The following is a 26652-nucleotide window of genomic DNA, read 5'->3' as shown; positions in this document are numbered from 1 at the left end:
CAATAAAAGGGTTGTTATGGTGGAGGATATAGCTTACAGATACAGATGTTTGTCTGTGTCTGCATTGTAAACACAATTCAGCAATATTAGAATTCTCGTCTTAAGATAAGCTAGGGGGTTCAGTGATCTGGATCATTGGAGGTTTGAAATGTTCTTTTTGTGCGTTGATAGAATTTAATTCCAGCAGAATGTGTCAGTTTTCCTTTTTTTTCGGGTTCAGCTAGTGCTGGGAGATAAGTTCTGTACAAAATCAAATATTACAATCTTTTGGTCCAAATACCTCAATATCAATTATTGTGATGATAAACCGTGTAGTGACTAGATATCTACATTGGCTATTTTCGGTGGTAACCGCTTTGTCTCGTTGTCCCGTGTCTGTTCGGACTGTCATTGGTCAATTGGTGTCTGTTTGTACTTATGGCCACATACGGTACATGGGTCACTTTGCAATGGGTCACATTGGCCAAGTTTCGCAGGACGCTTAATGAAATTAACTCATGAATAGCATAGCTCACTTCACTTCACACTGGGTGTCATTTTTTTAAATACATTTTAGAACATTTTTGATGGTATAAAAGATGGCTTAAAACCAGGAAGAGACAATGCATCAGAATCAGAACGCTTACTGTATTTCATAGCACGATATTACAATACGACGATATCTAGTCTCGTAACACTATCGATATAATATCGATATATTGCCCTAGCCCTAGTTTGGAGGTCAGGTGCATTCATCTTGTCTCTGCCCGCCTGCCATATTGGTCAAAGAATCTGCGTGTGAGAGGGGGAGTGATGAGTCATCTGATGCAGTCAGAGGGAATCAAAATGAGATTTAATGTCAAGAGACAGGAGTGCAGATGCACGTGAAGTCGTGAACAAGTAACACAAAACAACCTCGAGCACAGCAAGCTGTACAGCCACAGTAGAGACACACATTGGAACAAATGCTGCACGCATTCGTGGAAGCTACACGTAGATACTGTATGTGTGCACGCACAGCTCATGCATGTAGGCATGGTGCACACGGGCACGAAAACAACGTTAATTTGTCACCATCGCTGTGGCTTGTGTGTGTGCACGCTGGGTGTGTGAGGCGTTAATTGATTTAGTGTCACAGCAGATGAGGCTGTCACTCATTCAGACGCGCAGCGGAGTGAATCACGACCCTAAAACGCTCGTTTCGCTCGTCTGCGCGGAGAAGGAACACGACGACGCCAAAACGCAGACACATGCACCCAAAAGGCACACACACACATGCATGTACATATGTGGGAATACGCGCATGCACGCACGCACGCACGCACACACACACACGCACGCACACACACACACACGCACGCACACACACGCACACACACACGCACACACACACGCACACACGCGCACACACACACACACACACACACACACTCACACTCACAAACGTGTGCATTCTCACACTCTCTATTTCAGAGGCAGCAAATAGAGACAGGACGGAGCTCTCAGCTCAGGAGAGGGGAAAAAAAGAGACTTCCACTGGTGGTTTCCATGGAAACTGTCTCCTTTTCAATTCAGGGGGAGGGCAAGCGACAGAGGCTGGCGACTGGACGAAGGAGCCAGACGTTTAAGGTGGTTTGCAGGCAGAGTTAGAGCGGGTGGGAGGGGAGGGGGGGTTTAAGGCAGTTGGCAGCGTCTGACTTGAAGCACTACTTTCTGTGCTTGTTCGACAGAAAGGGTCGCTCAAGGTAACGGGAGTGCCTCGTGTGGCGTTTTTAGAGAGTTTGTGGAAACGATCCAACGTAATTGCAGTACGTAACCCTTTCCCCTCCCTTCCCTTATAGCGGCAGATCAGAGCGCTCGCCAACTGGCGTGCATCGACACATAGACACACGCGCATATACCCAAGGACGTGCGCGTTGGGGAGGTGGAGGGAGATGGCGACACAAATCTAACGTCTTAAACCATGGGTCTTCAACAGGGGGTCCTCAGAGTTACTACATGGGGTCCTCCAAATCTTTGAGTGATGGAACGATTTTTATATTATTATTATTATTTTATTCTGAGAACTGTAACCAAAAATAGCAGATCTACAAGCTCACAGAGGCGTTGTGAGCTTGTAGATCGGCTATTTTTAGCAAAGAGCTTTGGTGTAGAGGGGAAAAAGAGCAGAAGTATTGACGGTTCAAGTGGTTAAGTATCTGAAAACACAAATTGACATGAATCCAAAATACACTGATGATTGTGCTGTCAAACGATGAAACTATATCTATGAACAGGTTGTTGGGGTCCCTGCTTCATCTCTCTCAGCTAAGGGGTCCTTGGCCTGAAAACGTCGAAGACCCGTGCATTAGACATAGAGGACGGTGTTAGGTGTCGCACAGTTAGGTCGTCATTGAAAGTATGTATTTGCCACCGGCTGGGTTAAAAAAATAAAATGTAATGGGGTCATGGATATCTCAAGGTCTTGCTGCTGTGATATGGTTGAGGGGTTTTGTCAGCGACTGTACAGAGTACGCTGTTTATCCATTTGCTTAAAGCTAACAAAGTACGGCCGGGGGCCGGTGGAGTGTTACACCTGTCCTGCACACAGCAGCAAGCTCCGCCCCTCCAGCTAACCCTTCAATCAAATTACACTCGACGCCACCTTTCCATCAGCCGCCGCACTGTTCTCCCACAGCTGCTCGGCCACGTAAATCATTACCCTTACTCTGACCCCCTGTTCACCTGGCCCACCTTGAGGCTGGTCAGTGTTCATATGTTTCTGTATAACACTGCACCAGTTGTTCTCAAACATGCTCATGTCAAAGACCCCGAAACTGATACTTATTAGGATGTGGACCCCCATTTGGATATATTTTGATTTATTAGATTAACTATAACTGACTATACTGTAGGTGGGGAGGTAACAGTGGAGAGAGTAAAACTATGGTGTATTAAAAATGAAATGAAACTGTTCCTTATTTTGCTGCAGACCCCGGCTTAGAACCCACTCAAGGACCCTGGGGGTCCAAGACTTCACTGCACTACACAGTGAAGTCTTGAGTGCTCAAATTGAACCAAATGGATCCATTTATACACTCTCAGGATAAATTAACCCTTTTTTACGTTTTACTGTGTACAGAAAGTGGTGAATGGTGCATTTGGTAAAGTGTTCTGCCCAACTACTGTTTAACCCCGGATACTGCTCTGTCTTCTGTTTTGTTTGTCATCGCTCAAACCATTTCGCCATAATGTGATAACACTTCATTGTGTGTGCTTGTTTTGTCCTGAACAAAATTGACCTCCATTGATACGTAATGGTGTATTCGGTGCTTTCAAACAGGACTTGCGTGTTGAGTGTGAAGTCGACCTTTCAGGACCACATGGGCAATGAATTACAATCAGTGTATATATTTAACAGAGGTGGTGAGTAGGTGGTGAATTACTGTTAATGTGTGTGAGTTTGAGTGGTTTCTATGCGGTAGTAATTCTTACAGAGTGAGGTTAAGCCTCTTTGCAGTGACCTAACTCGATGTCCGTGTGATTTAGTGATGACTAAATGCTTAAAACAAAGTCAAAATATCCTCAATTTAAGGTTTAAGGACAAAGCTTATTATTATTATTCTGTAGTCTGTGTGTCTGTGTCTGCGTGCATTGTGTCAATGCTCCTCCCGCACTTCTGCTTGGCATTTTCTCTCTCTGTTTGTGCATGTGTATGTCTGTGAAGTGAGCGTATGGGCTATAGAACATGAGAATACTTGCAGTGCCTTGACCCAATTCCTCCTCCCATGGAGGGAGGAGGACATAAATCAGAAAAAAGGGTAGATGAACAAAGGAATGAGCAAAGAACGAGAGGAGGGAGAAGGGGAGAGATGAGAAGTTTAACGCAACAGCTGCAGTGGCCATCCAAGGAGAAAAGGAGAGGGTGGGGAGGTTGAGGAGAGAGGGAGAGAGAGGTGATCTATACCATTGGTTCTCAAAGTGGGGTCTCTGAGTTAAATCAACATTGATTTTACAATAATAGATTGGGGTCTCTTGGTGTCCTTGAAATTAAAATGGTTGGGAATCACTGCTAGAGCCGTAAAAATCTTCTCTTATGGGGGTCCCTGTCATATCTTTTGAAATGGGGTCAAATTGGGGGTCCTTGACATGAAAATGTTTGAGAAGCACTAATCTATACTTCATTATGGTACCAAAGCGCTGCATTACAGCAGTGACTCCCCAGCCTTTTAGCTCGAGTCCCAAAAGAGAAATTTGATGTCTCCCCGGGACCAAACTAGTGGAAATAGACGATCTACAAGCTCACATGACTTGTGTTAGCTGGTGAAAAAGGAGAATGAGCGAGAAAGACATGTGGCGCAGCAGAGACTGTTGAGAGTTTAAACTAACTCAAATCATGGAGAAGATGTCCTGATTTTGTCAATATCTTTTGGGTGAAGAAATCTTTTTCTTATCTTTGCTAGTTTTACCGTGAGTAAATGTTATCAAAATAATGGTATGTTTTTGTTTTGTGTACTGGTCTTTTTGAATCTCGCCGCTGACAAATACCGCATATTACAATAAAAAACAAAAATTAACACTAAAACTATTAAAAAACTAGGCTTTTACTAGGACTAGTAAATTATTAAAAACAAAAAGTCAAATTATAACCTTGGTCTGTGTGTGTGTGTGTGTGTGTGTGTGTGTGTGTGTGTGCTTGTGTGTGTGTGTGTACAGTGTAGGCAGGGTTTCGTATCATGGTGATGAAGCCGCCACAGTAGATGGAAGTGTCATCTGTCGCTAAAAGAGCATTCTGGGAGCGTCTGGCAGCGGGCTCAGCAGATAACATGTTGTTTCCCCTCAACAGCTCCATTTAATGGCTACGTTGTGTCCTCTGCTCTCCACGTGAATTAATTTCATTTTCTCTCCCTCCTCTCAGAGCTGCCCTATGGCTGGGAGAAGATCGATGACCCCATATACGGCAGCTATTATGTAGAGTAAGTCTGGCTGACTCAACCGCACCACATTGTAGCGAAACAGAGAAGACAAAAAAGACACCACTGTTATATACAGGGCTTGAATTAGGATCGAAACGATTCATTGAATTAATTATGGGTTGCCTAATAAAATAGTTGCTGGGGATCCATTACGTTTTAGAGCAAGTGATTATCATGTAGAAAGGTGGGGGTGTCTGTTTGGGTGGTGCAGGGGCGATGCATCCGGCTTGGCAGAGCTTGCCAATGAACACAAACGTGTAAAGTAATTTAATTACAATTTTGAGGTACTTTTACTTCACTGGCCTATTCACAATTTTCAAGTCAAGGTCATTGCCGGTGGCAATTACAGTTCACCAAAATGTGAATGCTTGCCTTTGTTCCATATTATATCATTTTAACTGCAGGAGTAATTATATTAAGCAATTCTATGTTTGGGTTCAGATTAGTGATAAACATTTAATATTTATTTTACCAGTAATTGAAACAATAACCCACTCTTTATGAAAGCAATCATTAGTCACAGTCCTATTACAATGAATAATTGAATCCACTCCAACATGAAGAATGAAATACTTGTTGACTATGAATGCTCATGCTAAAACAATTCTCAATCGCTGCATTTTACAAATACGATGCATTGCAAAGATTTGAGGAAATTAACAATTTCAAAGGTTAATCGGTTGATTAACCACTTTCAACTGTTCATTATTAGAGGCAAACGTATTCAAAAGAACATAGTATAATGTTCAGTGTAAACTAGGGTTTATTTGTGTGCTTTGTTCTCCTAAGCCACATCAACAGAAGGACCCAGTTTGAGAACCCAGTCCTGGAGGCAAAGAGACGACTGGAACAGCAACAGCAGATCCAGAGCCAGGGCCTGTCAGCCCTTCCACTGCCTACTATATACAGAGGTACCATCCTTAATCCTTACACTGCCTACTATATACAGAGGTACCATCCTTAATCCTTACACTGCCTACTATATACAGAGGTACCATCCTTAATCCTTACACTGCCTACTATATACAGAGGTACCATCCTTAATCCTTACACTGCCTACTATATACAGAGGTACCATCCTTAATCCTTACACGCGCACACACGCGTGTTCTCTCTCTCTCTCTCTCTCAAACACTCACATACAGACACATGTACACACACACAAGCGCACGTGGACACTAGGCCACATACTTGAATATCGTGCAATATATGAACTAGTAAGACCCCTCAGGGCGACATGCGACCTTCTTGGCCATCTGGCCAGTATATCGGACCAGTTACCCATATATGGAGACCCCTGGTACCCACATATGGAGATCCATGTACTGTATATGGTACATCCATATCCAAACAAAATGTCAATCTTTTTAATTATCTTAATTATATTAGACTCAATATTGACGTTATACTGTACACTGTATATACATTATACAATAGCTTCTTTCTTTTAATCAATAAGAAAAGAGGACTGAATAATTTAAACATTTGTTGCAAATGTGTTCTTGGGAGTAGCTGTCATTCCATCACATGGGATCCTTTTATTATTTTTGATTCCTTTTCTTGGCAAGTTCCCCCCTGTCCAGAGAACAGCTGTTTGTTTAGTGACGGCCAGGCACACTGCTATAAAATGTGCAATACTGTTTTATATACTCTGACACAAACCAGATTTGGAGAGCATCGCCCTCGCATAAAAAAAAGCCAATTTTTCTGATACTGTTCACTCTTTTTCATTGCTGCCCGTGCCCGTCTCCAGAGAAGCCCTTGTTCACGAGAGACCCCACTCAGCTGAAGGGCAGCTTCCTCTCCACGGCCTTGCAGAAGAGCAACATGGGCTTTGGATTCACCATCATCGGAGGGGACGAGCCGGACGAGTTCCTCCAAGTCAAGAGCGTCATACCAGAGGGACCCGCCGCGCAGGACGGAAAGATGGACACAGGTACGCAAGGGTCACCCCGTGTGACATCATAGCTGTTGTTTGTGCCTCTGCTGTGGGCTGGCATGTTGAACTTAGCATTTTGGAAAGAGATTGATTTGTGGCGCTTTAATTCCCTGCTTTAGCCTTGTGTCTCATCTCAAGAGATATTCTTCAAGGTGTTGAAGCCCTGTCCGCTCACTTGCCAGAAGTCACCCTTGATAAGACAGTCAGGCGAAGGCCAAACATTTACGTGGCCAGACAGTACATATCAAAGAGAACAATATTGTTCATCAGAAAAGAGAAATGCCAGGGCTGCCTGGCAGTTGGTGCACACGCCATATGTTCCTAGTGAGCACGAGGACGCTAGCCTGCCATTGGCCAGACTGAGCATGTGACGTGGGTTCACAAAAGTTCCCCTACGATATCAGTCTGGACTTCGGCCAATAGGAGACGAGTATGGTTGGCGGAGTACTTACCTTGACAAACTCCTTCAGCAAATCAGCGCTACAAAACAACATGCCGTCATGGTGCGCTTTCCAAATCCTGTCGGGAGAACAGTGAAAAGCGTCTTTTCCTGCCTCCCCATCTTGTCACACGTTTCTCCTCTCTGCTTTTGATTTCCTGTCTGACACTAACTGAAATAAAGAAAGAGATGCCAACAACAAATGTTTAGGGAAAACAAATCATCAAAGCTGAGACTATAATGATACCTCTGCTAATTATGTCTGATTTATACTTGGTTACATGCTGAAAATAGCAGCTATTTTTGGTGTGTATTCATTCATGCTGTGACCTGTGTAAAATAAACCAGCCTGTGATGGTATCGTTGATTGGTTGGTGTCCAGCCACAGAGAGTTATTGGTAGCCTGCGCCCAGCAGGCTGTGGCTGGCGGCGTGGCTGAGAGGAGGGGTCTGTGCGGCGCTGTGATGCTGCTGGCCTCATGCCTGGACCCTGTTGGTTGCCTAAACCATTTAGGCCTAGAAATATTGAATGCTTTAACCAGTGAAAAATAGCAGATATACAAGCTCACAGCGCGGCACCGAGTGCCGCGCTGCGAGCTTGTAGATCTGCTATTTTTGAAAAAGTCGTGAAAATGGGTGCAAATCTTTGAATATAATGTATTTTTTAAGCGAACGTTTGTAACTCAAATTTGCTTCTGGGTGGTCCCTGGAAGTAAATATTTTGAGATGGGGGTCCGTGGCCAAATAAATATCAGTTTGGGGGTCCTTCACATGAAAAGGTTTGAGAACCACTGACATAGTAGTCTCTCAAGAACTAGCCTCGGAAACCCAGGCTTCATTGGCGATCCGGAAAAAATGAAGCCTGGGTGTTCCCATTAGAATCACTGTTGGAGGAAGAGTAGATTTTCCCTAACCAATCAGAGTGCAGAGGGGCGTTGCACGCGTTCTCTGAGCGGGGGGAGGAGGAGGAGGAGCAGAGCGATTGGTTCACCGACCAACACATGACATAGTGTTGTTATGTGTGCCTGGCTGGCTCTATGGGCTGGCTAGTGGCTAGCCTGTTGCTTGCTAGTGCTACTTGCTAACCAAAGAAACAGTCCAGAATAGGAGCACTACGAACTAGTAATCAAACACAACATAACATGCCTGCTACTGGTGTTTCATAGCGAGATCGATACGATCGCATTTTACCGCGACACGATGCGCGGTACGGTGCGGCGGCGGCGCAGGCTGCTGTACTTGGAAACAGACATGAGTTCTGGGAAACCCCCACCCACGCTGATCACAAGATGCTGATTCACGACGCTGATTCGCCGATCGGAATGTGTTGACGACGTCATAACGCAGCTGCGTTCTCTGAGCGAGGGGAGGAGGAGGAGGAGCAGAGGGGGGTGGGGGATGAGAACACATGCTATTGGCTGGAGACCTCCGGACTGACTCGCCGGGCCCGCCCATCTGCACACACGAACTGCTATGGGTTAGGCCAGTGTGCTCAAGAACAGACTAACTGAGCTCCAGTAAAGTGAAAAGGACCTTTTCTTTGACGATGGCGAGCCAGATTGCTGACATAGAAACATAGGTTTTTCAAAAAAACTTAGAAGGATTCAAAAGACACTTATAGAATCGGGTCAAAATTCTAATTTTCACGATTTTTCAAAAATAGCAGATCTACAAGCTCGCTGTGAGCTTGTAGATCTGATATTTTTCAATAGTTAAAGCATAAAATAATGATACGCAATAAAGTGTACCCGTTCTAAATGGGCTAAACTGAGCATTTTAGCTGGAGCCGGCAATATCTGTCTCGCTCACTCACCAGCCCTCCCTCGCCCGCTCCATCCGTCCTGCTCTCCTCCCTTCCAGTTCATCTGGAATCTCTCACTCTCTCGCCGACTTTCCCTTTCATCTCTCTTCTCTGCCCTCGTGTGTTTTCAACTGACATCTCTTCCAGCCTCTCTAGTTCGCTCTCTCTTTTTAGTTTCTCTCTCCTCTCTTCATCTTTCCATCCCAGGCTGTCAGCCTCTTCTTTTTATTCTCCGTCCTGATTTCTCACTCGCCGATCGCCAGAACCCGTCCGCTCCACACAAACATATACTGTGTGCTCCTATAGACGCACACTCACACATGCACTGTGTGCTCAACAGGCACATGCAGGCTCTACCCAGCTCAGATTAGCTGGCCTATTGAGCTGTGTGGCATTGCTCTTAGGGATTGCGTGTGTGTGTGTGTGTGTGTGTGTGTGTGTGTGTGTGTGTGTGTGTGTGTGTGTGCCCTGCAAAATCTGAGTATCAATTTAACTCTTGAGTGTAAACATTCTTACACTGTCAGAGTTATGTTGATTTTGCTGTGTGTGTGTGTGTGTGTGTGTGTGTGTGTGTGTGTGTGTGTGTGTGTGTGTGTGTGTGTGTGTGTGTGTGTGTGTGTGTGTGTGTGCATGTGTGCGTGTATGTATGTTCTGGTGTGTGTGCATGTCCTTGTGTGCATGTCAGAGAGTGCCTCCAGCAGTGTGAAATATAGGATTTTAGGTGGCTGCATTTGTCATGGGGGCCACAGAATTTAACCACAGAATCCGGGCACGGCCACTTCTGTTAACACACACAACCTCAAGCACTGCCGCACACACACACACCGGTTTGTATTTCCATTCACTGAGCATCATAAGGCAAGGCGGAGCAGATGTATGCGACTCACGGCATCAGATGCGTGTACTGAGAGATCCATGAAAATCTGTTGTTTTAAGTGCACGTGGGAAACGCATCCATGTGTCTCTCTAAGACTTCCCATGTTGGCACAGCATCATAAGACATATCTGTGGATGCCAGTGTGCTGCTCCAGATGGCACACATATCCTCTAGAGACTCGCAGAGGCACTGCCCGCGCTCTGACCCTTCACTCACTATCTGTCTGTCTTTCTCCATCTCTCTCTCTGTCACTCTCTCGCTGTATGTTTGTTTCTCTCTCTTTCTCTACTCCTCCCCGTCTCTCTTTTTTCTCTAAAGCTCTCTTATCTCATTTCTTGTCCCCCATGATGGCAAACAGTAACTGCATGGGTCAGGCCCACGCTACTGAAATGCACATTTCAACAACATCACGAAGCACTAATCACATCACCCCACCTTAACCACTTAACCACCGAACAGTACCTCATTGACCGGTCATAGCCAATCTACAACCATGATGTATTATGAGCTTGTTGATCATCTATTTTTGTTGAATGTTCACTTATTTCTGCTGATTGTTGTTCACCTATTATGACATGTCCAGAATAGGGATGCTAGGGTTCATGTGGTTACAGCGCCTATGAGTACACAAGCATTCGCTTAGGGATTCGAACAAGTATGAAATCCTTTTGATTTCCAGCATCCCTATCATCACAGCGATGAAAATATTCAACATGGCAGCAGGAAAAGTCACTATCATTCGACAAAAGCATTTTTGTTGCTGTTTATCTGTACTGTAAAATGGCATTTACAATAAATAGAGTGTTGTCGGGAAATATCGCTTAGACAGTATATTTTTACAAAAAGGGGACCTGGAAATTGTTTATTACTCATGTTTGTCATAGTCACACTGTTGGTAAACCCACAACAGAATATATATCACAGGAGACTGTGATCAATCTCTCTGATCTCACAAAGCAGAAAAGACTGCAACAGAGAGTCCTTTACTGCAGTGGTTCCCAAACATTTTGGCTCAGGGCACCCCTGTAAATAACGTGGATGAAAATCCATGGCACCCCTGAATTACATTGCTATGTAAATCCTTCCCCTTAAGATACAGTATGTCACGAGAGAGAATATCTGTTTTCCATTTGGACAGATCGAAAATAACCTTTATACCAGGGGTCTTCAATGTTTTCAGGCCAAGGACCCCTTAGTTGAGAGAGAGATGAAGCAGGGACCCCCCCACAACCTTTTCATAGATTCCATATAGTTTTCCATCTTGTTTGACAGCACAATCATCAGTGTATTTTGGATTCGTGTCAATTTGTGTTTTCAGATATTTAACCACTTGAACCAATACATAATAAACTTGACATTTCACTCTGTACTCTTGGTCTGCCCTTTTTCCCCTCTACACCAAACCTCTTTGCCGAAAATAGCCGATCTACAAGCAACAATGTGCTCACCATGTGAGCACATTGTTGTGACATCACATTGTGACATCACATTCTGTCCATGTCCCTTGTATGCCCATGTATAGAGATCCCTGATGTCATCAATAGTAAGCCCATAGCTTGGAATGCCCATATATGGACATACTGTGTGAGTCTCATGTGGTCATCTATGATGTCAGACGTCAGTCATATCCTTATTTGGGAAAATGTTTTGTCCACATTTTGTCCAACTTAAACGACCAACCGCAACTCGAATCACACTTGCAAATGAATTCCGTCCTGTGCAAATTCCGTCCTGCACGTCCTTTTCATCCTTAGGTGTCTTTCTGGTATCTAGTACTTTATAAATAAGCTATTTAATGGTCCGTGATACTTTAGTGCTTCATTCCTATTGTGCCCTGTTCCTGAGAGGCACCGGACCTGCAGTTAATTGTTTGATGTGTGGTGGAACTCCTTCCCTTCTAGAATATACTATACTGTAGCTGAGATGTCCTTTGACACTGGCAGTAGGGACTAGTTACAATGCCAGCCTCCAATATAACCCTGTGGAAACTCCTGAATACTGTTAACAAGCTTTTAAAATATTCATATTAAAATATATGAAAATATCAAATCAATGATTGTGCAACTGCATGGACAGTTTACTTAGTTGGACTGTATTATAGCCGAGAGTTGGACCATAGATACATATGATTTGCGTATCAATCGGAGTCGGACATTACACTAGTTGTTGAACAGCCAGCCCTATGCAAGTTCTCTGCTGCCCCTAGTGTCTATTCTTCACATCACGTCCCAATGCTTTGTGGCGTTAGCGTCACTCAGACCCCAAAAAAGGGTGACAGTAAGTGTCAACGTGAAAGTGGAAACCACTGTAGGTGTAGACTAGAGTGTCTCCAGTGCTGAGATGATATTATGGTCCCATGTGGCACTTCACTTCAGAGGGGACATTGTACTTCTTCTGTGTCATTGCGACAAGCTCTGTTGCCCCTGAGAGCTGACAGTTATGGCAACAGAAGGTGACAAGAGGTATTTTTCTCTGCACAGCATGTCGACCACTGAGGCCATGATCATGTACTGTTTGTGTGTGTGTTTGACAGTGTATGTGTCTGTGTGTGTCTGTGGGTTTGACATCCTCCATAAGTCATCATTTGGGGACAGATTTTGGTCATCCACATCCAGTCAATCGTGGACACATAATTTCATTTGGAACACAAAATGGCCCCAATCTGATTTCACTGCAGTCTCATGTGGTTGTGGTTGAGGTTAGGGTAAGAGAGTAGGGAATGAATGTCAATGCGATGTCCCCAAATGTTTGCAAAACCATTATGTGTGTGAGTGAGTACAAGTGATTCTTGTGTTCTTGTACAAGAACAGGGAGCTCTCCGCATTTTCTCATGTTGACATGAGGTGACCCCTTAAACTCTACTTAATTGACCGGGGTCCCCCGTGTGTACTTTTTTTTAGTTTTGTTTGTTTTGGGGCTTTTGTGCCTTACAGTACAGTTTAGAATGACAGGAAACAGGCAGAGAGAGACAGGGAGTGACACGCAGCAAAGGTCGCTGGGCTCTGGAATCGAACTTGCGACTTGATGTCAGGCATCCCCTCCCAGGTGTACTTGGCTCCCTCCTTTTTCCCCTCTACAGCCTTTTATGACATGGCCAGAATAGGGACGCTAGGGTTCAGGTGGGTACTACACAGTGAGGCTTACAGACTGGGCCCCTCAGCTGATGTTCTGACTCACAGACACAGCGTTGCGTCCTTGGCTGAAGCCCCTCTGGTCACCTCTCCCCTCCCTATAGGTGACGTCATCGTCTACATCAACGACATCTGCGTCCTTGGCACCACTCACGCCGACGTGGTCAAACTGTTCCAGTCGGTGCCCATCGGCCAGAGCGTCACCCTGGTGCTCTGCCGAGGCTACCCTCTGCCCTTTGACCCGGAGGACCCCAACGCCGCCGCCGCCGCGGCCGGCACGTCCATGACCCCCATCGGCCTGGAACATCGCCCCCTGGTGGTGAACGGCCGTGGCAGCTACGACCCCTACCTGGAGTATCTGTCCTTGAGCTCCCAGCTGCCCCCCCAGGGCCTGGTCCCTGCCCCCCACCCCGGGGACACGCATCTGGACGGGTCCTCGCTGCCCCCCACCACCCCCGGCTCGGCGCCGGCGCTCACCCCTCACGACGACAACGTGTCCATGGCCTCGTCGGGGGCGGCAGGGGGCGGCGTCGGGGCGACTCAGGGGGCGGAGCTGTTGACGGTTACCATGGTGAAAGGGGCGGAAGGATTTGGCTTCACGATTGCGGACAGTCCTACTGGACAGCGGGTCAAACAGGTAACCTGTGGTCTTTGGTTTGACAGTGTGTGTGTGTGTGTGTTGAATGCAAATTGGAATATGATTATACAAAATGTCAGAACTTTCTGTAGTAAGATGTGCTCTACTGACTGGTCTGTGAGAGGCAGGGCAGAGTGTGAGACTGTGGCTGTGTGCTGTACTTGGGTCCAGTAGTGGAAAGTACATTTACAAGTACTGTACTTAAGTACAATTTTGAGTTATTTGTACTTTACTTGAGTAATTCCTATTTCTAGTTACTTTTACTCCACTACATTTATTTGAAAACTTTAATTGCTTTGTAGCTTTGGATTATTATTACAAAATAATGAAAATATACATTAACAACTTCAGCCCCATAACCATTTCGGCCATTTGAAAATAGACGATCGCGACGCATTGTGAGCTTGTAGATCTGCTACTTTCAAAAGATTTTTATACATTTGAAAACTTGAAATGGGGTGTTCTGCATAATGGGTACTTTTACTTTTGGTACTTTAAGTACATTTTGATACCACTACCTTTGTACTTTTACTCAAGTACATTTTGATTACCAGACTTTTTCTCGTAACAGCGTATTCTTACATTGGCAGTATTGATACTTTTACATAAAGGCTCGCTGACACACCACGAAATTATAATAGTATGATACAGTAGGTCACGTGGTCTCTCTCAAAACGGTCTGAAATAGTCTGAAACTCACGTCACAGTGTAATCTGCCCCTCGCCCCCCAACAGCAGCTGACCAGTACAGTAAGTAGTCTAAGTACAGTCAATTCATTTGATTGCCTTATAATTGCGCATTCCCACAATGTCATCATAAAAATATTAACTCAGATTTTAAGATGACTTTTTAAAGTGACAGTACCCCTTTAGGTGACAGTACCCCTTTGAGTAAAACATTTGAGTACTGTTTTCCACCACTGCTTTTGCAGTGGTGCAGCATTGGTGATTCAATGTTTGGGGGGTCGCTTATCTAAGAGACGTCCCGCGAACATCGCTCAACACCTACTATACAGGTCTATTGATATCCATATAGCAGGGGTGGGCAACTTTGATGACGGCGAGGGCCACTATATTTCCAAACTCACTCCAGAGGGCCACAATGCATATTGCTATGTCGTACTTTGTCATTCTACTATATGTCATAAAAAAATAAGCAAAAATAGCCGATCTACAAGCTCAAAATGCGTCGCAGCGCGACGCGTTTTGAGCTTGTAGATCGGCTATTTTTGCTTATTTTGAATTGGAATAATTTTTTGTAATTTTTGCATTGGAATCCTGAAATGTAACATTTTGATTTAAAGTCAAATGCATTTAGTTATACTCACGTTAACTTTATGAACTTAAATACAAATACGTTGGACATAAAAGAAATACATTTTAATACTACTATACCAGGCTACTAATATAGACTGAAGTAATTAAAGTGGGTCATGTTTGCACATTTGGAATTGTAACAGCTGAAATCAATAATATATCAGCATTCCGATATTAACCAGCGGGCCGCATTAAGTGAAGGTGGGGGCCCCCGGGCCGCCAGTTGCCCATGTATGCCATATAGCCTTGTTTCTTTGTTAAAACACCCTTTTAGGTGACACTAAAGCGTTGGCGAGGTGTGAACTTGGGGGGGTTATCAATGCATGTCCGTCTGCGTGAGAGGCGAGACCCCTGCTCAGAAAAGATATGGGGCGCGCGACCCAAGACTAATTCAACACTGCTGCTTGGGTCCAGGTGCTTGAGCCAGGCTCCCAGGGAGCTGCAGGGCTGGTAGAGGGAGACCTGATCCTGGAGGTCAACCAGCAGGCAGTGGCGGGAGCCGGACATGGACGCGTGGTGGAGCTGCTCAAAGAGTGTCCAGTGGGGGCTGAGGCTACACTCCTCATACAGAGAGGAGGCACAGGTCAGTTTGGTGTTGTCTGCTTCGTCGTCACGTGTGTTCTGTCTGGTTCTCTTTTTTTTTAATCATTACTTACATAACACACCCCGGGCTTGTCTGTGTGACCATCCGTTTCTCTCTTTTTCTTTGTCTGCCATGTGCAGTAAAATCTCTTGCTGGTCAGCGATACCATAAATAGACCTGAATAACCCTGGTTATATAAAAATAATAATAAGTGTGCTTTTTTGTGGATAAAAGCAAGCTTTGATGTATGAGTTACTGTACATATACTGAACAGTATATGTCTGATTTTAATTGAATACAATGTAATATTTCACAAATGTTAAGCTTTTACATTCCAGCTGAGTGTGTGGTCTTAAAGTGGCAAATAAGTCCTCTGTTTCTATGTTACTCTGCCAACCAGTGTCACCATCAGTGCAAAGCGGTTTATCTGAATCCATTCCATTTTCAACTAAAATATTTGAAAGATCTTCAGTGAAATCTTGTAGTCAGGCTATCATATTGATTGATTGATTGATTGATTGATTGATTGATTGATTGATTGAAGACTTTATTAGAAGTTTGCATAGAAAAAAAGTACAGTTTCATGACGGTACAGTTCACTGGTACAAGGTCAGCTAAAAGGAGATCCTAGGAAAGCACTTGGCTTATGTACACAGGAAACAATTGAAGTATCTCATATAACATTGGATGACAGACGGATAGAACACAGTACTATGCATTAGATATGGTCAGGAGAAAATAAAAAATATAAACATAAACTAAAAAAAAACAGAGCAAAGTAGGTAATAGGTAACAGAGTAGGTAAATACAAAGAAGGGTCAGGGGAGGGTAAGGCTTGTTGAGTTTTAGTGCTGGTATTGTTTCAGATATGTTGACTTAGTTGAATACTATCATGGCAATTTACATTAAAAAAAACGCAGCTGTCCAGCCCTTTTTGATATTTTTCTGTATTTTTTCCCCTCCTCCCAAAGAATATAATGAATCCACATGCCTGTACCCTGAGGGAGTACATACAAGTGGAGCTACTTTAGGAGAGAGAGAGTGGAGAGAATTTAATGGTGGAGAAGTTTGAAACGCAGGATGAGGTTTCTTGAAAGATCATCAGGGCAACGTGGATTGAGGCCAGTTTCACTCTCTTGCTAAATTCCCGCTAGATTGTCCGCCTACGCAGAAATGCATAGAAATTGTTCACTTTTTTCACTTTTTAGTTCAACATTTGTCTAAATTTGCCTCGAGCACCTAAAGGACGGCTGCTAGATTGTATTGTATTGTTGCATTTACTATCAAAACCTCGACCAGCTGTCCGTCAGTCAGTCTGTCAGTCAGTCAGTCTGTCAGTCAGTCAGTCAGTCTGTCACACGTCACACGTCACACTTTTGCCTTGCTCATATCTCCGCAAACGTTGCCCCGATCCATGCCAAATTTTGCACACACACTCCTTGCATGCCAAACCACAACCTCCACCCATCAATTCTCACACGGCCCTCTTCTAGTGCCACCATGAGGCCGATTCTTGCAAAACACATTTTTGGACACTGCTCCTACAATTTCTGCCCTAAAATCACGCAAATCGCTACACAATATGTCTACACTCATGTCATCAACATGGATCTGTCCCATATAGCGCCACCATCAGGACGATTTTTTCAAACACATTTTTGGACACTGCTCCTACAAATCTTGCCCTAAAATCACGCAAATCGGTACACATTTAGTCTACAATCATGTCATCAACATGGATCTGTCCCATTTAGCGCCACCTTCAGGCCGATTCTTTAAAACACATTTTTGGACACTACTCCTACAGATTTTGCCCTAAAATCATGCAAATCGGTACACAGTATGTCTACACTCATCTCATCAACATGGATCTGTCCCATATAGCGCCACAATCAGGCCGAATTTTTCAAACACATTTTTGGACACTGCTCCTACACATTTTGGCCTAAAATCACGCTGCGACCTGGCGGTCGCTTATCTCCCGATTAGGGAGTCTTACTGGTATTGTATTCGCCACTTTTCAACCAAGTCTGTGGTTTTTTAGTCAACTAAATTCATGCCAAAATGCGTCTATTTACTTACATTGTCGTTCTGTAGCCCCCTAGGGCAGTGTTTCTTTTTGAGCGGTGGTCACACCGTCTCCTATACGTGGCCGTGTGTGTGGGTATGTATGCGTCCGTCCGTCCGTCCGTCCGTCCGTCCGGCCGTGTATGTAGCCTGGCAGTACCTTTTCTGACCACACATGTTAAGGGAGCGGCGCTGTTGTTCACACACACACACACACACACACACACACACACACACACACACACACACACACACACACACACGGGGGGGGGGGGGAGGGGGGGGGGGTGTTGGTGGGTAAACCACCGCTCAGTTCACACGGGTGTGATTTTTTCTGCATGGGCACACTTTTCATGTCCCAAGAATCCATGGGCACACCAACATAATACGGGGGTGTAAATATCGTCACTGTCGGGAAGAAACCTTGTATCTCCAAGTTTCAAATTTGTACGTTTCTAAAGCCCTGCTTCATCATACAAGGCTGTCGCACAACAGTAGTGAAAACAGCAGATCTACAAGCACACAACGCCTCGCACCACGAGGCGTTGTGTGCTTGTAAATTGGCTGTTTTCACTAGTTTAAATCATTTTAAAATGATAAATACAATACTGGCTTTCAAGCAGTTTCAAGGGGCACACTTGACCCTTCTCAGGGGCACACCAAAGGTCCCCAGGCACAGTGGTTGAGAAACAGTGCCCTAGGGGACGTTTCATATCCGTCTGCCAGCTACGTAATAATTTGGCGAATGAAAAGCCTGGGTTCCCGAGGCTATGACGTAGGTGGCAGACGGTAGAAAAAAAGAGATTTGACCAGGTGGTGTTGCCGTAGCCGCGAAGCCCCCTCCCCCTCAAACAGCCTTATAAGAACAAACAGTATGGCTGCTTCAGACATGTTTTTTAGACAAAGGGGCTTGCTGGTAAAAACATATGTATAACTACAGCCTTTCTTATATGAACCGGAGTATACATTAGATTATAAGAAGGGGGGGGGGGGGGGGGGGGAACGCAGTGATGGGAACCAGAGAGAAAAGACGAGGCATCTGTCTGCTGGGACTCAGCTGCTGTAGCCAGACTAGCCACTATACAGTAGCTAACCTCATACAGACACACTGCTGTACGAATACGCTCTGCACCCACGTTTTTCTGCCCACCTTTGTGACTACTTCATGCTAGGATGGATCCCTAAACTAAACTGGAGGAGGCAACCGAAATCCAATGGTATGTGTTTAATTTATTTATAGCTTATTTGTGTATGTGTGTGTGTGGCGTCATCCATGATACACATAGGTTGTTTTTACACAACAGTAATGTTCTTATTTTAATCCCAATTACTGAATGAAAGTCTCCAAGTTTTCTTCAGAATATGTATGATGGCACTGATTTGACTATGTATGGCACAATAGGAGTCCACCAGTACAATGGTTCTCAAAACTTGTATTTTCCAAGACCCCATTTGGTTCTATTTGTACACACTCAGACAGAGGTGGAAAAAGTACTAACACTTGAGTAAAAGTACAAAATGTTTGAAAATAGCAGATCTACAAGCTACAATGCATCACAATTGACGCATTGTGAGCTTGTAGATCATCTATTTTCAAATAGCCTGGGTATATAGGGCTAAGATTGATTAACTTGTGTTTTATAATATAATCAAGTAGCTAGTAACTTAAGTTTTCAAATTGTAGTAGTGGAGTCAAAGTACAATATTTGGATCCGAGCTGTAGTGGAGTAGAAGTAAAAGTACAGAAAGCTGGAAATACTCAATTAAAGTACAAATACATCAAAATTGTACTAAGTACCGTACTCAAGTAAATGTACTTACAGTATTTTCCGGACTATAAGGCGCACTTAAAAGCCTTTAATTTTCTCAAAAAACTACAGTGCGCCTTATAGTCCAGTGCGCCTTATATATGGATCATTCATTGACATTGACATTCCCTTTAGCACAGCTCCATCTGTTGGATGCATAACGCAACGGTAGCGTCTATTATGTGCGCCTTATAGTCAGGTGCGCCTTATATATGAAAACAGTTTGAAAATAGACCATTCATTGACAGTGCGCCTTATAGTCAGGTGCGCCTTATAGTCCAGAAAATACTGTAGTTACTTTACACCACTGCTCTCAGAAAATGAGAGATTGTTTTTGCAGGTCTTTCAGTCTGAGTTTATCAAAAAGGCAACTGGGTTAAGGTAGCGGAAGCTTGTGATTGGCTGCGCGGAGATGCCGAAAGTCGGGGGGACGGAGATACACCTAAACCTAACCTTAACTCTAAACCCTAACCTCAGTAAAACTAACGCTGGTGAATGCTAACCTGGTGAAATGCTAACCTGCCGACGCTGGTGAATGCTAACCTGGTGAATGTTAAACCGGTGCTTAACCCGGTTGCTTTTTTGATACACTCGGACTGAAAGACCTGCAAAAAACACCCTCCCCTCAGAAAATACAGACCTGTAATTGTCCATGTGGACCACCTTCAAGGAACACTGAACTGGGTCCCTCAACCCACTTTGAGAACCACAGCACTAGTAAGCTACTATACGTTTAGGGCTAGCAGATCTGTCTCTGGTAATATTTAATATTTGTATGTCCATGACAAATGTACACGACAAGCTGGCATGGCGATGAACCATTTTGTCTGTGTGTGACAGACTATGCAACATGTTACAACAGTCAGCTTTCTGACTTTACTTCTCTTCTCTTCTCACTGTAGACAGTATCGTTGGAGTGGGTCGTTCAAGGGGAGAGGCAACGATGTCTTCATCATTATACTGTATTATACATAAATGCATAGAGATATGATTGAGAATCTGTGTGATCCTTGTCATAATCCTAGTAATCATTCAGTAGATAATAAAATAAATGCAATACATTGGAGTTTGCTTGATGGAAATATGATGTACACAGTTGTAGTATTGAGTGGTCTGAATCTGCCATTTGACACAGTACAATCAAATTGTTGATTGTAGCCTATGTGCAGTTTAACAAACCATCTAGCACAAAGTAGTTTTCTCAGTTATTGTCTGTTTGTCTCTGAGGAAGCATTATTCTAGTACTGCAAAGAATGAGTGATTAAGGTGTAAAAAGAATACTTATCGTCATTGTCGGATGGAAACCTTGTATGTCCAAAACCGTTCGTTTCGTATTTATCGTCTAAAACATGTGCTAAATTAGTGAAAACAGCCGATCTACAAGCACACAACGCCTCGCATCTAGTTTTGTGCGACGGTCTTGTACAGTATGATGAAGCAGAGCTTTGCTTTACCAAAAAACGTACACATTTGAAACTTGGAGATACGAGGTCTCTGCCCGACAATGACGTTAATTTGTCATTTTCATGACAGATTGCAGGGATTAAACCAAAAAAGCCTCTTGAAAGAATACACCTTGATGTTTAGCCAGTCCATCTGGTGGATGATTCTAAAGACGAGCTGACAACAAAACAAGTGCTACTGTTACATTAATCAAGTGGCTATAGCCTTTGATTGTACATTACTATGTGTTGCTTTGTATTGTATTTTAACTCCAAACATACCTCTGTTCTGCTTCTTCTGACAAGGGACAGTTCAGCCGTAGATGTTGATGCCTCAGGCAAGCACAGCAAGCATGTCATCGTGTTTTGGGGGAATAAAGACGGAACCGCATTCTTGCTTTGCCTTTGTCCATCGACATTTTGTTTCACCGACACAGACACACAAGACACAAGTTTCAAAATCACTTAAACAACTGCTTTCAACTAACAGCGGTCACGACATCCTAATACTTCTGTTTTCCAACAACTCCTGTTGTTATTTGCGACAACAACAAACCAAGTAGTAAGTCTAGTATTAAACCAAAGCTGTTTGAGGGTAGCACTGCGGACAGCGGTCAGCCAGCATCAGTGTCGCATCATTGTATTATATCACGGGGTCCCATGCGTTATTCCTCTTGACTGAACAATGCAAGTGCAATTTTTTGTGTTCATACTGTAGGCATGAGGCTACCAGTGTTGAGGGTGGTAACAGTGTACTCTTTTGTGTAACGGAGTAACCTAACAAGTTTTTGCCTTAGGCTAAATGCCAAGAAAACTGAGGTTATCACCTATAACTTACCGGAACACCCACCTCTGACAACAACAGGAGGCGCTGTGTTGAAGGAAGTCAAGGACTTCAAGTACCTGGGCGCATGGGTCAACTCAACCGAGAAAGATCTTAAAATGAGGAAGGCACTTGCATGGAGGGCCTTGAATGGCATGAACAGTGTATGGAACTCCAACCTCCCCGCCAAATCAAACTCAGCTTCTTCTTTGCAACGGTGGAGTCTGTTCTCCTTTATGGCAGTGAATGCTGGACCCCGAAGCCAACCCTGCAGAAGTCTCTAGACGGGTGCTACACTAGAATGTTGCGTGCAGTATACTTAACATCAGCGAGAGTGCACATGTTACCAACAAGAGCCTGTATGAGGGAATACCAAGGGTGAGCGAGAAAATTGCTGCCAGAAGAATGAGACTAGCAGGACACTGCCAAAGACATCAGGAGCTTCCTGCCAGCAAATTGGTGCTGTGGGAACCAACACATGGGCACCGGTCACGAGGACGTCCCACAATAACATACGTGGATGTACTCAAGAAAGATGTAGGAGCGCAAAGTACCAACGAGCTGGCCAGATGTATGGAGAACCGGGATGACTGGAAGCGACGATGGAAGGCTCGTCTGAGGACGACCTAGAGAGAGAGAGAGAGATTTGTCGCACGTGTGCGACATACTGTAGCAGAGATTGAGAGAAGACAGAGACTTTGCCTTTTAGTAAGGCTGTGGAAGTATTCACACTATTTTTGGATTTATTGGTGCAATGCAAATTAGCCATGGTGAAGCCCTGAACAGCTCCACAACACTCCGGGTAGGCTGCACTCTGGATTTTATGTTTACCAAACGTCATCGCAGGTGGGATTTCATTGTCGGTAATGCAAAAATAATCGAACAAGTTACTTTTAGTAATCCTGTAACGTAACAGAATAGTTTTAATGTTGGTAATCCTGTTTAAAAGTAACGTTACCCAACACTGGAGGCTACAGGTGTCAGAGGTATTAAATAGAGTATGTCAATAATTCCTACAGCAAATAAAAAGAAAAACAGATTAATACAGTAAGTGTATGAGTAAGTGGCCTATATTGCTCTTTACGCAGACATACTGGAGATACTATGACAAAATGTTGACAGAATTACGTATATTGATTGTGAATCTGGTATCTTGCCGGGTGAGATAATTTCATCAAGTTTGTCAGTTAGATCAAGACAAATTGAATCTGTGATGTCAAGCACATGGCTCAGATATTCAGCAGTCCAAAAATATTCGGCAAGTCTGTGTGCTACAGCACATGGTGTTATTTCATTTGGGGGTGGCATAGCTGAATGGTTAGGGAGCCTGCCTGTGGAACCGGAGCCCCTGGTTGTTCCTGGTTCGATTCCATACCAGGGTAGCAATGTCGATGTGTGTCCCTGCTCCCTGAGCAAGACTCTTAACCCCTAATTGCTCATGTGCTCCTTGTGGGCAGCGAATCAGCTGGGTTGGGCTGAAAATACTTAATTTCCCCCACGGGAGAAAGTAGGTAATTATTATTATTGTTATTATTATTATTATCATTATATTTCCTTAAGGATGCACACCACGCGTGCATCTCAGGATGAGTATGCACTGCAGGCCAGGGTTCGATCTGCTGGTGGGGAAGGGGGGGGGGAAATCAATACAGTTTTTGACATCCAACCCCCTCTGGTCATTCATCTTAAGTGTCAGCGGGGATTTGTTTTATCCCTGCTTCAAACTGAACTAAATACATGTATTGGGAAATGTAGTCTGATATGTTTACAACACAATTTGACAATTTAATAAAACGAATGATTTCACATTAACCCTGACATCTCTATTTTGGACAAGTAAAAATTTCAAAAAGTTATTCGAAATTATTTAATAAAATTAAAAAAATTGCATGTTTACAAGCTCACCATTTATTTGATTGTTGTAGATCGGCTATTGTTGTTGTTTGTCATACGAAGAAGTGCAGGACACTTTTCTTCCCCACAAATCGACCCCTGTGGTTATGTATAATGCCTGCTGTTGCCCTCATCAGCCTAGCGGCTCACATCCATCTCACACACACAGAGCTGGTGCTCTGCATGCCACCTGGTGGTTAACATTCACCACAGCATATTCTCATTTTTCACTGTCAGAAATACCAACAATTGTCTTTACAGCAAGGATACAGAAATTCAATACTCAAATGAAATTGCCTCATGCATATTTGTGCACAAACAAACCCATACACACAAGCACGCACGCACACGCACGCACGCGCGCGCACACGCACACACACACACACACACACACACACACACACACACACACACACACACACACACACACACACACACACAGCTTGCACCTCCCCTCCCCCAAACTGAGAGATGCTCCCACCCCCACCTTTCCCCTCCTGAACCAGCCTCCTTCCTATCTGTCAAACCTTTCAAAGCAAAGGCTCCAGACTGACTATCAGCCTGACACACAGAGAGCCCCCCGCCGCTCTCTCTCTCTCTCTCTCTCTGAAACGCCGGGCTAGGTCTTATATAAAAAGACTCCGACATTTGGTGTCAGGACCGGCTCCACATCTTGTGTCGACTGGCGCTGATTTGTATCCCAACACCTGGGTGTTTGTCTTTGTTCATGACACATGATTTCAGACGCTTGTTACACATCCGTTAGACAGAGCGAAACTTTGCTTTTTCTAGCGGAGATGATGTGTCAGACTTCTGTAGCGTGTGACTGTGACTGTGCATGCATGTGTTGTGTGTGTGTGTGTGTGTGCGCGCCTTTGTCTCTTTGTCAGACGAACTGCTCTAGTGCTGGGCACTCTGCCAGAGTTCCACTGAGCTGTGGTCGTGTTCACAGCTCTGTCCCCTGACATTCCATTTGAAGTGGAGCCAACCCCTGCTGACGATAGACTGCTCACCGCACCAATGAGAATGTAGATTGTGCTGGTGAGGAAAGGGGCGACAGGCTCCACAAGCCAATCGGGGTGATCTGAAGGCCATCCAGGGACTCAGCAGGCTAGTCTGTGAGGCAGGCCTGCCAGACTCCCTGTTCTACTGGCTCACAAGCACACAGAGAGCGGGGCCTCACTAGCAGTCATTCATTTGTAATTCATCAGCATGCGCGGGAGCGCCCCACACATCCGGCACATATGCTCGGCAATTGTATTAGCATTTAAATTAAGCTTAAACGTGTCTGTAAGGATGATGCTCCTCTTTAAGACGAGTGGACAATTGCCCTGTAACTCATATTCATTTTCTCCAGTGGGTCATTAAGGGAAAGTTTCCGGAGAATGGGTTATTAGAATTCCTTAAAGACTTCCTCCCTAAGGCCCCTATTCCCCGCGGAAAGTTATTAGACCCGGCCATCGTACACAGCCTCCCCTCTGCCCACGCTGGCGTGGTGAATCGTTTCAGCACCATGGACAGCTCTCTAGAAGCCTCCATTCATGTCGAAAGGATTCTCTCCAGCACCATGGACAAGGCTGATGTGTGTTCAGTAGGCAGGGTGCACAGTGTCACAATGAAGAAGGCAAGCACACTAGCACAATAATATACTACTAAACCTGGAGAGAAAAACAACTCACTTTACTGCTTGCTTTCTCTCTCCTTCTCTCTTGCTTTCACTCGCACACAAAATACACAAAGCACACTGTCTTTTAAGCATGTGACCTTCCCCAGCACTCGTATATAACCCTTTGCATAGTTATAAAGACACACTCTCCGATAATAATAGAATAAGGAGTAACAAACATGCAATGCTGTGACTGGAATAGGGGAAGATAATATGAACTGAAAAAGAAGAAATGCTTTTAAAGTTTTATGTCATGCATTTGGTTTTTAACTACAACCATCTAACTACCTCATAATGTTGTCATGCCAGATTGGTAATGTACTATAATGTATATATTTTGGCATGGACTTGGTCACATTATAATTTTTCAGACTTAAATTGTGTCATGAACAAACAATTTAATTGCTGTCCAGTTTTCATTCCATCTTCACCACTAGTAGTAGCCACAACTCGCCACTTTTGTTTCCTATTCTATCCCTCTGCTTGTGATAGAATGGTGGGGTGTTTTGTTGTTTGTTCTCACAGCAGCCTTCATCTGTTCAACCTAAACAAAGCAAAGCAGTTGCAGAATATTAATAATATACACATTTCATTCACTGTTCTCAGACATTCTGCCAGGAATCCCTATAAGAAGAATACATGGTTGTGATTCTCTCAGGGCTGCTTTACATGTCGTAACATCTGTTAATGCATTCATTGGTTTTGCGCATGCATCGGCATGTTCGTGTTTGTGTGTGTGCATCCACATGCATGGGTGTGCTGCTACGGATTGGGTATTTAAAAAGCAATTGCTTAGTGCTTACACACACGCACACACAAGTACACACGCATGCACGTCCACACATGCACACACACGCATGCACGTCCACACACACACACACACACACACACACACACACACACACACACACACACACACACACACACACACACACACACTTAAGTGTATGTATTTGGGTCTCAACAGCATCAGTGTCTGTCTTTGATTTGGCGCAGTCGCAGGGGGTCTGTGTTAGCGATGTTGTTTGTTGTTCTTGATATGTAGAGAGACGAGGCTACTCTGGCTTCCTACACCCAGTCCACATGAGGTATGAGTTATGGGGTGGGGGTGGGGGTGGGGGAACTGTCTCCGCCCGGCAGCTAATGATGTAATTATACTGAAAACAAATGCAATGACCGAACTCGTTTAAGGGGGTGGGGGGGTGGGGGTGGGGGGGGGGGGGGGGGGGGTGTTACACAAACACAACAAAACAGGAAGGAATACAAAGTGGGTAAATCGTCGATGCTGCCACAGATT

At 44.3% G+C, this 26652-nt stretch overlaps 1 protein-coding gene across 1 annotated transcript in view; it reads left to right on the top strand.

Moving 5' to 3' along the window:
- The window catches only part of magi2b (membrane associated guanylate kinase, WW and PDZ domain containing 2b), a gene marked incomplete at both ends in the record, with an annotated part of 136674 nt that overhangs the window by 87140 nt on the left and 22882 nt on the right, over positions 1 to 26652 (top strand). The window contains 5 exons of the mRNA XM_080737815.1: positions 4877 to 4934; positions 5724 to 5845; positions 6688 to 6870; positions 13225 to 13757; positions 15488 to 15656. Coding sequence (XP_080593941.1) covers positions 4877 to 4934; positions 5724 to 5845; positions 6688 to 6870; positions 13225 to 13757; positions 15488 to 15656 — 1065 coding nt within the window. The remainder of the gene's footprint in view (positions 1 to 4876; positions 4935 to 5723; positions 5846 to 6687; positions 6871 to 13224; positions 13758 to 15487; positions 15657 to 26652) is intronic.

The sequence above is a fragment of the Nannobrachium achirus genome (genome assembly GCF_963921795.1).
Source record: "Nannobrachium achirus genome assembly, chromosome: 11".
NCBI lineage: Eukaryota > Metazoa > Chordata > Actinopteri > Myctophiformes > Myctophidae > Nannobrachium > Nannobrachium achirus.
Note: the sequence above shows the minus strand (reverse complement) of the source record. Positions and strands in the feature narration are given on the sequence as shown.